The sequence below is a fragment of the Pezoporus flaviventris genome, unplaced genomic scaffold (genome assembly GCF_033815535.1).
Source record: "Pezoporus flaviventris isolate CSIRO_AGI_PZ_B2104156 unplaced genomic scaffold, CSIRO_AGI_Pfla_v1 ptg000049l, whole genome shotgun sequence".
Classification (NCBI taxonomy): domain Eukaryota; kingdom Metazoa; phylum Chordata; class Aves; order Psittaciformes; family Psittacidae; genus Pezoporus; species Pezoporus flaviventris.
In genome coordinates this window covers 2,924,040-2,935,445 of record NW_026892597.1, presented here as the reverse complement: position 1 = coordinate 2,935,445, position 11,406 = coordinate 2,924,040, and the positions used below count along the sequence as shown (strand labels likewise).

At 48.9% G+C, this 11,406-nt stretch overlaps 1 protein-coding gene across 1 annotated transcript in view; it reads left to right on the top strand.

The window, feature by feature from the left end:
• Window positions 1-3,181: 3,181 nt before the first annotated feature.
• Window positions 3,182-11,406, top strand: part of LOC133277071 (store-operated calcium entry regulator STIMATE-like) — a 35,597-nt gene continuing 27,372 nt past the window's right edge. Inside the window, exon 1 of the mRNA XM_061468622.1 lies at window positions 3,182-3,346. Coding sequence (XP_061324606.1) covers window positions 3,241-3,346 — 106 coding nt within the window. The 5' untranslated portion in view covers window positions 3,182-3,240. The remainder of the gene's footprint in view (window positions 3,347-11,406) is intronic.

Here is an 11,406-nt window from a genome sequence, read left to right as displayed (position 1 = left end):
TGGCTTTCTTGCATGTACAGAATTGCCTGGATTGACTTTTTGCACCCCTTGTTACTTGAAACCACTTTGGTGTCTTGGCTTTTCTTATTTCATGTTTGCACCCATGGTCTAATATTTAAATTCAGGTTTTCTGGTTCTTTTTTCTTCTTTAATGATTTAATTTCTATTTCTGAGGGAATTTCTTGCATAACTGCTCGCTTGGTTTGTTTTTTCTCACTTTTCTGTTTTGTCACTGATATTTCTCACCTCTGTTTCTGGAAGCTCACAAAGATGAATGGATAGAATGAAGTAAATCAGCATCAACTGACCATTGTACTGTGAGCCTCTCCAGACCTTTGTCCAACCAAAGTTAGGGGAAAAGAAAAGGATCACAGCTCTTATGTTCTCTTTTCTGTCATTAATGCCAACTCTCGCTGCTGAGATGGGCTGGGAAGTCTGGACATTGCCTAGCTTCAGAGGGCATTACCCTGAGCACATTGAATGTGAACTTTCCTGCTGGGAAGACAGCTTTACATCCACTCAGGATAAACTCCACATCCCCACAGGAAAATTTCCCTAAAGAAAATACTCAGTTGAGCTGAGGGGCACCACCCCCAGTTTGGGTGCAGCTGTCCTAAGGACTGTAGTGTGTGCTGGTCACAGCCAGGCAGACACACTTGGGAATGGTGCCAGGTATAAAGAGTGCTTTCTTACATATCTCCTTTTTTAATACGCAGGAGAGATGGAAAACCTTGGGGAAATAAGGAAGGGAGACATCTGTGGGGCATGTTAGTTGCCAAATGATACAGGAGGATCTAGTAGCCAGAGCGAGCTCCCAGACTGCCCCTAGGATACAGACGAGCCCTAAGGGCTTTTTGCATGGGTTCAGAAACTCCAGGTGTTTTGAAGTGCGAGTCATGCTGTTGATAAAGCAAAGCTGTGGTTTCACAGTGGAGTGTGGAGCAGCAACAGGATCTCTGCCTCCTCCTGCAATGAGGGCTGGGATGAGGAGGGCTTCTCTCAATTGCCTTCTTATAGCCTGGGTGTTTTCACACATGGGAGGCACTGTGCTCCCTTGTAAACACATCAGCACCTGAAAACAAGGCCTCAGACAACTTTGCACTGCTGAATGAAGCAGCTGGAAGAAATCACTGTTAACTGTGCTAGCAAGGAAAGGGAGGAGGCAGCGCTGGTTTGGAGAGAGCCTTAGGAACACTGTCCCCATCTACAATTCACTGATGCATTCTCTTAGGGGTGATTTGCAGGTTATTCATAGAAAATGAAATAGGTTTAAGAAATACCAATCTGGTTTCAATGCCTTTTATTTCCTGTATGCTCATCAATTGCTGTGCCATACCTGGGCAAATAGAGTCCAAGGTAATTCCCAGATCATCATCCAGCAACCAATTCTTGCAAATGGTTCTTTAGCAGCAAATGCAAAGTGTCTGAGTAAATTTGTGTGAAGATATGCATTTGCTTACTAGATGGCTCTACATATACTGTGTTCAGCTGGCTTATATAAGGATATCCACTTTAATATTTGATTTAGAATTCAATATAAAGGCAACTGATTGCAAAACACAATCAGATTTAGCAACTCACGGGAATGAAACTAACAATTACACATATAAAATCAGCTGAAAATGAGTTAGGAAGATGAAGCTTCCAGTTTGCTGACTGAACTCATGATTAAAGTTGGGGAGCTAAATGAGCACCTCTCAGCCCAAAATACTCCTGGTGGGGGTTATTTCAGTGATGTGGAGCCAGCAGGTTGGTACCTGGGGATGTGCTGGCTCACTTGAGGGGCTGGGGGAACTCAGGGCAAGCAGGACCAGGCAGCAGGAGGAAGGACAAACCTCCAGGCAGCTTGTCTGACCAGGGCTAACCTCTACCCAAACTGCTGGCACTATTGTCCTCACCATGACAGGGGATTCCCAAGCCCACGTTTAACACAGTTTCATCCTGAATTGTAAATGGGATTTGCTCTGGAAGTGCACCAGCTCCCATGATTTTCTGGTCTCATAACGTTTAAGGCCACTACTCTGAGTCGTATGATATGATGAGATTTGCAGCCTCTTTGGCTCTGTAACTACGTCTCAACGTCAGGGTCTCAGACCATCTTACCTCAGACCACAGAAATAGAAGCTATCCTCACTAGGACTGCCCCAACCTGGCATCCCAGTCCCACCAGGCCCCACATCTCCATAGAATCACAGACTAGTTTGGGTTGGAAAGGATCCAGTTCCAAGCCCCTGCCACGGGCAGGGACACCTTTCAGTAGAGCAGCTTGCTCCAAACCCCATCCAAACAGGCCTTGAATCCCCTGCACCCCCATCTCCATCCCCCTTCCTCATCCTTGCCCTTGCCCCTGTGTCTGTGTCCATCCCCATCTCTATGCCCACCCTTTTCCCACCTCCACCCCCACCCTATTTCACATGTCCATCTCCTCCCCACCCCTGTCTCCCTCCCTGTCCCCATCTCCATCCCGATCACATTCTCCCTCCTTATCCCAATCTCCCTCTCCACACCTATCTCCATCCTGATCCCAATCTCCTACCCCCATTTCCTTCTCTATCCCCATCCTGATCCCTAGCCCCATCCCATTCTCCCTCCTTATCCCAATCTCCCTCTCCACACCTATCTCCATCCTGATCCCAATCTCCTATCCCCATTTCCTTCTCTATCCCCATCCTGATCCCTAGCCCCATCCCATTCTCCCATCCCCATTTCCCTCTCTATCCCCATCCTGATCCCTATCGCCATCCCATTCTCCCTCCTTATCCCAATCTTCCTCTCCATACCTATCTCCATCCTGATCCCAATCTCCCATCCCCATTTCCCTCTCTATCCCCATCCTGATCCCAATCTCCCATCCCCATTTCCCTCTCTATCCACATCCTGATCCCTAGCCCCATCCCATTCTCCCATCCCCATTTCCCTCTCTATCCCTATCCCCATCCCATTCTCCCTCCTTATCCCCATCTCCCTCTCCATCCCTATCATCACCACCATCCCCCTTCCCAGCTCCCTCCTCACTTCCACCCCTCACAATCTCCCTCCTTATCCCCGATCCCTATCCCTATCCCCATCCCTACCCCTAACCCTCCGGCCCCACCCCGTCCCGCCTGCTCCCGGGTGTGGCCGCTCCGCCGGGGCGGGCCGGGGGGCGGTGGCTGCTCGGGGGCCGCCTTTGTGCGCGGCGGGGCCGCTTCGTCCCGCTGTGCTCCAGCCCGTCCCGCACCTCCGCACCCCGCTCCGTCCATGGCCCCGCGCCCCGCTCACGGCTGCGGCAGTGGCGCTCTGCTGGGGCGCTTCGGGGTGCTGCTGCAGGCGCTGCTGGCCCTCTGCGCCTTCAGCACCCTCATGCGTGAGTACCGGGGGTGCCTCTCGGCCAGCGCTGCCAGGTGGCTGGGGACCCGTTTCCTTATAAACACCAAGGTCTGCGTTGTCTGTGCTGGGGTTTAAAGCGGAGTGCGGGAGCTTGTTCGCGGCGCTGAGCAGGCGGTTAGGGCGACAGATGCTGCTGCTGCTGCTGCTGCTGCTTAAAACTTGTTTCCAGCCTTAATCTGATGGTAATGAAGCACCGCGAAGTTGGGCTGTAATCTGTTCAAATCGGCTCCGCTTGCATGAGCGATTGCTCAGTCGCTCAGAAGATTTTAATGAAGCGTGAGAGCTAATGGGGTAACGTGGGGATTTACAAGGAGAAGCAAAAGTATATCGCAGGGTGGGTGCTGGATGCAGCGTTGCCTGATTAGAGCCGTAGTGGCCCGACTCGATGTGGTGGTTAACTTTGCTTTAACTGTGAAGTCTGGGGGCTGAAAGGCTGGGGAAGGAGGTTACTGGGGTAAATGGTTGCTGTGGAGGGGTGGTAGGAGCAAAACGAAGGTGGGGAGCCCTGAAACCTGAGAAGGACCTAGGATACTTTACTGGTTTGTGCTGCAGCTGCGTTTTCCTCAGAGCAACGTGGTGCTTCTCTTTAGGGTTAAGCGGTTTAGCAAAAGCTGGATAACGTGCCAGAACCCGGTCTGTTTTCCTTGTTTAAAACCCTGTGGTGACGGTGAACTAAAACTTCCAAGTTTCCTGGCTCAGTCGCTGCACGTTTTGAGGCTCGTTTGCCCCTTTCTGCCTTTTGGAAACAGCTTCCAAAGTGCTGCGGTTAACGCCAAGCTGCGAGGGGATCCTGCAACAAGTTCTTCCTGTGATAACCGATAGCTTTTTCCAGCTGGAGTAGCCCAGTTGCAACACTTCACTGCTTGTGTTTCACCAAGTAGTGACAGTAAGGACTAGTTGTGAGTGTCTGTTCGCCTTAGTGATGTGCACATATGGGTTAATTGTCCCATAAACTCCACGGGGTGTCTGGTAGAAGCAAGGACATCGGTTCATCATATCAAAGTACTCCTGTGGATGAAGGCTGTGTAACCCCTGCTTAGCAAATCATCAACCCTGAGCTAACCTCCCCCTGGTGCAGGGGCTGATAATTTCCTTGAACATCAACCACCTCATGGTTAATGAGGAGAAACTGAAAGCTGATCCTGTTGTGGTTTCGTTGTGAATCAGCTCAATGTCTGAAGCTGTGACCGAAACTGCTGGCTGGGCCCCCAAAAGCAGATGTGTTTACAGCCCTGGGATCTCAACCGCAGCACCTCCTCTGGCTGCAGCTGAGCTGGTGGTCCCTTGTTCACCCCAACTGCCTCTTATCTGTGCCCTGTTCGCTCCCCATGTCTGGAGGGTTTCTCAGGTCTGCTGTTGGGGCTGTTTGTGTACACGCTTCTAACCCACACTGGTTGTAGCAGGCTTACCAATGACTCTACATTAGACCCTGACTTAAAAAGCAGCTTTTGGGTTATTCTTGTGGCCTGTTTGGATGGGAGCCTCTTGAGCTGGTGGTGGTATGTGTCCATCTTATAGATACTCATAGATACCTGGGAGCCTTGACTGCATCTCCATCAGCCCATCATCAAGCCAGCAGCCCCAGCTGAAACAGAAGCTGGGACACTGCTGTTACTGGAGTCAGTGTCAGCCCTTCTTGGGTACTTCTTCCTTCAGTACTGTGACATCCCTGGGGGTGGATTTCTGCTGTTTGTATGTCACTTCTGCTTTAATGGGGTGTTGCAGACCAGCTTGCTTGGTGTTACAGGCCAGTGAGTGGAAATTCAGCTCCCATCTGAACCCAAGCCAATGCTTTTTGTGTTCCTTCTACTTTCAAGTACCAGCTCAGCTGTAGGAGCACCTGAATTTGAATAGTTAATGTTTCCAAATTGTGCAGATATGGTTCAGAGCACTAGATACAGGAACTCCGACTAAGGGTAACACTATGCTCTGCAAAGTTTTGCATGTGGGTGTGCACAGGACGTGCTCACAGAGTGCACATCCAGTATGTGGGTCCCAAGTATAGCCCATTGCAGGAAGGATAAGATTATATGTTTTTATCAGAAGAGTTTGTGTCCTTGTAGTTCTGTCTCTTGAGGCTGTGGAAAGAGTCTCCTGCCAAGCTGGCAGGAGAACCCAGCGAAGGAGGAAGTTAGTGTTGGATGAGTGTCTGAATGGGATGACTGGTGTGGTTGCTCCCATTGCTGTGGGATACATGAAATGCACTGTGAAAACAGGTCCCAAAAGTAGATGATGCCCAGCCTTGGTAGTGAGTCAGGAAAGCTGCTTAGTGTGGTTATCTTAGCCATCAACTGCCATAGGCAATAGTGATGACAGAGTTCATTTGAGCCTGCAAACACTCTTGCTTTTCCAGCAAGAAGGCCTTTAAGGCTGTAGCAAAGCCTAGTTCCAGTATGTCTTGGGGCTTGCTGGGGTTTCAACTTTACCCCATTCAAATGACAATGAGTTGTTGCCCTTCCCATGTGCCTGTGGTGGCTTTGGAGGCGCTTTGGCTGTAAGGATACTTGCAAGAGCCGAGACACAAATACTAGAAAGAAGAGGCAGTGAAGCCAAGCAGATGTGTGTGTGTGGCAATCCAGCTTCCTCTGCAAGAAGTAGCCCTTAGGGAGGTCAGGACTTGGAGGAGTGTGGATAATTGTGCAATCCCATCTGAAGTCATTCGTAATGCTTTGCCTTGATGCTCACTCGTGTAAGTGGAGAAGGCACGTTGCAGCCATCTCTGCTGCAGATGCAGGGTGTGATGTGGGGCTTGAGTCGCTGTAGTTGCTGCTGTTTAAACCTTTTGAAGCAGGTTTGGGGAGTTAAAGGATCTTTTCCTCCATTGTGAATGGAAAAAGCTTTCCTTTGAGCTGGTAAACTTGTTTTCTACCCCACCACAAAGGACATGTGTAAGAATATTTATTGCTCTCCCAGCTTCCTCTTTCTGAAACTGTCCTGGCAGCTCTGAGCTGAATGAGGCTTAGCAGCACTTGTGCTGCAGGTGTCAGAATAGACTTGGCTCTTAAAGAGAGCTCATACTGCCAGACAAGGAGAGCTGTGTTGGACTGGTCTGCGTATCTCTGCACAGTGAAACCTGGTTTTCAGCTTGACATTTGAGGATGTCTTGATGCTGCCTAATGTGGCAGCAGTGTCCCTTTATCTCCTCTTGCACATCACTGCTGGATGCATTCTTCTTGCTCATCTTGCCTTGAGTTTAGTTGAAAAAAGCAGAGCTGTTTGTGGCACGGACCCTGGTGATGGAGCTGCTTTGTTAGCACCTTGGTGGTGTATTGCGCACTGGTCCAAGCAGCTTGTCCTGAGGCAGGACCACAGAACAGGAGTTTGCCAGATTTTCTGTAAAAGAAGCTGTGGCTCTTGGCTATAGGAAACTGCTGGTAAAGAGCATAAGAAGTATCCCTTGCTCTATGGTGTGTGCTTTCCTGGTCTCTGTGGACTTACCAGCTGGCCTTGCAGTGCATTTTCCGCCAGGGTGGTGGGATTGGTTAGTGAAAATGGGAAGCAGCATCCTAATGTATGGAAGGGCCTGAATTTTGAGAGGGACTAGTAGAGGCCCTAGGAGTCATCTCCACCTGACAAATCAAGCTTAAGCAACCTGTTGTGGCTTTTTAGTAGGCCATGTAGTGTTAGGAGAAAGTGTGATGGTTTAAAACTAAAGGAGGGTAGATTCAGACTGGATATAGGGAAGAAATCTTTTGCAGTGATGTGATGAGACACTGGCACAGGTAGCTCGGAGAGGTGGTGGGTGTCCCATCCCTGGAAATATTGAAGGTCAGGTTGGATGAGGCTCTGAGCAAACTGATCTAGTTGGAGATGTCCCTGCTTGCTGCAGGGTGCTTGCACTAGATGAGCTTTAAAGGCCCCTTCCAACACAAACCTTTCCATGGTCCTGCGCCAGTTCTAAGTTCAGGCTTGTCGCTGTATGTAGTTTGAATTGCTGCTGTTTCTGTGCTTCAGAATTACCCCGAGTGCTTTCTGGGTCGTGTTTTGACTTTTGCACTGAAAATCTCTCTTAAGGCTGGGTGGAGTGTGAGTGCGTGTCAGGAAAGCGAAGAAATGAATTGTAGAGCAGCGGATCTGTTCAGGCTTCCATTCCGTTTTTAAAGTCAGTTTAAAGGGACGTGAAAGCACTGTACCGTGCCCAAGACGGGCTCTGCTGACTTTGCTGCTTCTAACACAGCCGTGTAGCTGTGTTTGATTTTGATTATTCACACACACATATGTATTTAAATGGCAGCTTCTCCACTGCAGATGCTTTCCCTCTAGGGGAAAACAAAGCCACAAAGTTTAACTGTGTCTCCGGAGGTGCTCTGTGGACTGCAGTAGCCCCTTTAAACGTGGGTTTGTGGGTTAAGCAGGAAGCTACATATGGCAGGGCTCTCAAGACGTTTTTCTGCTTCAGTGCATCTGAAAACTGGCTGAGCTGGAAAGCGCACGTTGCGCATTGTAAGCTGGAAGGGCTGTGCTGCTCTTGATGTGCTTCATTGAGCCACATGCAGCTTTCGACAAAGCTGTTGCATTTCAGCTGTTGATGATGTTGACCTCTTCTTGGAAGTCGCCTTTTGAGCAGCAAAAGCTGCCCTGAGGCTCCTGGTGGTTTCTGAAGGAACAAGTGGTTGGGGTGAGCTGAGAAATGAGCTGGTGAACTAGAGCTGCATGCGGAGTTATCCATCACCCAAGGGTTGCAAAGCACCTTGCTGAATTCATTCTGCAGCATGTGGTGAGCAGGTGATAAGTGGTTTTTAACCCTGTGCAAGAAACTTTACAGGGAAATGAGTCTTCTGTGATTTCGATTGGAGCAATTAGAGCTTTAAGGAGGAGTCTGTTAAAAGTCCAGCTGATTTTTAACAGCATTTATGAGAAGACTGCATGGCAGACTTTAACAGTAGCTATCAGCCCAGTTGCATCACTTTATTCTTCAAGTGGTGGTCTCTCAATCTTGGCTCTTATGGTGTTAAGATAAAACGTTTCTTGTGTAAACCCTGTTTTTCAAGGCACTGACTCGAAATGATGCTTTACCTGGATAGGGTCACTACTGCTTCCCCCAGGACAGAGTTAAATAAAACACTCTACATTTGAGCTGTAGCCCAGCTCCAATCCAGGTCTCTTACAGGCGTTACTGTGTCATCTAATGTATGCCTTGTTCTCAATATGCAAAGCATGGCTGATGTTTATGATCCCAAAGCTGTGGTTTGTGACCCCCTGGCATTTGGCTATAATGATGACAGTAAAAATCCACATTGAAAGCAGGCACACGGGGTGGAGCTTAAAGCTGAGAACCAAACCAAAGTATTGTATGGCCTTCATTTGGGCAGTTAGGGTTTCCACATGGATCAGTGTTCCAGCTGAGGCTCTTAATACATCTCTACAGGGGGGATGAGGGGGAAGTGGTGCCATTTTGTGAGTTCCTGAGCTTCCCCCGCACTAGACCTGCAGATGACTCTGGATCTGTGTGGGGAGTAGGAACATATGGGCTAAAAAGAAAGGGGAGGGGAGATCAGCTGTTAGCTGATATCTCAAGGAGGAAAGATATTGAAGTCTTTGGTTCGGAAAAAGCAGAAGTATTTCTTGTGGCCCCCCTACATCAGCCTCGCTGTGCAGCACCCTGCAGGGTTTTGTATAGGGCTGCTGCTCCAGCAGACAATTCCGAATGCTCAAACGTGGTCCATGTATGCTCCTCTAACAAACTTTCTAGTCCACAATAAAACCCCTCTTCTTACCTAAAAGATGCTATAGAACAGCTCAGCAACAGCTGAGTATCTTCAGCAGGAGCTAGCTCAGTCTGTATACTTTCCTGCTGCCTCATTTCTTGCAGAGCCAGAGATAACCCAGAACGCATCATCTATTCCTATTACTTCCCTAAAGTATCCCCTCTTCCAGTTTTGCTAGGTTCTTGAAGCCTTGCTACGAGGGTGTTTGGGGATGAAGGACTAAACACGAGTGCAGACTGGAGGATGTTAAGTCAGTAGCGTGAGTCTCCTTAAACCACCGGTAGGACTTTCTCTGCTCCCTGAACTGATGGAGGGTGAGTGCTTTGAGCCTCTCCACACACTTACCTCACAAGCAGCACATTGGCTGCTCTGTGCAAACAGTGGCTGCTGCTTCCTCCTATTGTGTCTGGGTTTGAGCTGCCTGAGTAGCTGCATGCTCAGGCTAAGAATAGTGCAGACCCCAGGGTTTTGGTCTCTGTATCCTGCCTGTTGGCTTCTTTCCTGCCTGGGGCTTGGAAAAAGCCTGTGAAAGGGTGTGTCCTTCAAAATAAGTTGAAATTGTGTTATTGGAGACTGTACAGCCTATAAATAACATGGAGGGTGGGCAGGGGAAGAGCTGCTGTTTCCTGCCTGGTACAGTAGCGCTGGGTCCTCTTCTGTAAAGGCCAGAAATAAAGTCCTCGTCCTCACTAGTGTGGTGTTGCTCCAGAGATGGGCTTTATAGTGGACAGTTCAGCCTTTCTCTTAAAAGCAGGTAACCAGTTCTTATACCTTAGTATAGGGGAGTTACATGTGTCTAGAACAGGCAAAGCTGTCCCCTTCTTTGTGGCTTGACTTTGTGAACAAAGACTTGTGAAGGACTTCATCCATGCTTGCTACAAGCATGCTGATGCTTAAAAAGGCCAATGTGGGACAGGCAAATCCGGTTGCAAAAAGCACAACGAAAGGTCTCCTTGGGTGGTATAAGTGGGGCACGATTCTTTCTACGTTGTCTTTTCTCCTCGAGACTAGTTGTATGGTGTGTCTCCAAGTCACCCTATTGAAGGCCAAGGTGGACCACTGATGGTAGTCAGTATGGCCAAGGCTGAGGCTCCTTTCAGGGAGTCCTTATATCTTTCTTTGGGGCACTTCTCTTGCTGCAACTTCTTACTGCATCAGGAAACACCATAATAAATGTCTACCTGTTATTACTCTGAAAAAAAAACAAGAGAGAATGGCTGTCAGGGAGCTTTTATCTTCTAGTTTTCTGACGATTTACAGTCCTATAATGAAAACCTCTCCTCCCAAACGTGCTTCTTTACATTTCACAGGTTCTCATTTACATGTCCAGCTTCCACCCAGCCTGGTGGCCCTGAGGGGATTTCAAGTGTGTAAGGCCTTTATCCTCCTTGACTGAAAAGGAAGGGCTTGGCACTGTTGTTTCCTGCCCTGCCCTTTCTCACTCATAGGCAGGGTATGTCTCTCATTGTCACTCATCCTCCTTCCCTTTCAGTTTCCCTTCACAGCTTTTTATCTGCAGTAACCAGAGCCAAGTAGGGGAAGAGTGGTCGCTTATGAGGACAGCAGCTCCAGAAGGCAGACTGCATCTCTCTGGTGCTTGGCTCCTGTTTAAGGGGATAGATATGGGACCCCTTCTTCTGACTCCTCTAGGAGCATCTTCTTCCCACCTACCCAGCCTTTCCTTGGGATGCTTTGGACCATGTGGCAAGTCTAGATGGTCACACAGCACTTCACCTCCCTGCTGCATCAGGGCTGTGTGCCTTGGAGCAGCCTCTGTGCTTCAGGTTGGGACTTCATGATGCTTTTGTTGATTTTGAGCACTGTCTTTGAAGCCTTTCTGAAGGCAGTGCGCTTCTACAGTGTAAGCTGGTTTACTGTTGGCATCCACCTCTTTTACTGTTAATTGAAATTTAAATGGGATCACTTGGAATTAAATCAGAATGGGCTCAGTGCAGGTTTGGGTCCTGCAGGAAGAACCTGGACAAGCACTCTCAATTTTCCTCCATTCAGCAGCTTGTATTTCCATGGTGCTTGCTGTAGCATCCTGCTCTGTTACAAGGGCCCTCAGCCACGAACATGAGGTCTTCATCTTTATTTCACCCAGCATCTGCCATCAACCTGTGACATCTCTGCAGCAGCAGTACCACCACTGGGTGGTTTTGTGCTGTCGGACATAGAACTCCTGAATTTGCTGCTCTTCAGAACTAATAGCTTTGCCCTGCTAAAAGGGGCAGCTCAGTAGGCACTGACACCAGCTGGGACTCACCTTAAACATGGTGCAAACACCCAGGCTTTACACCACCAGTAGCACTGTGAGTTGAGGCTGATT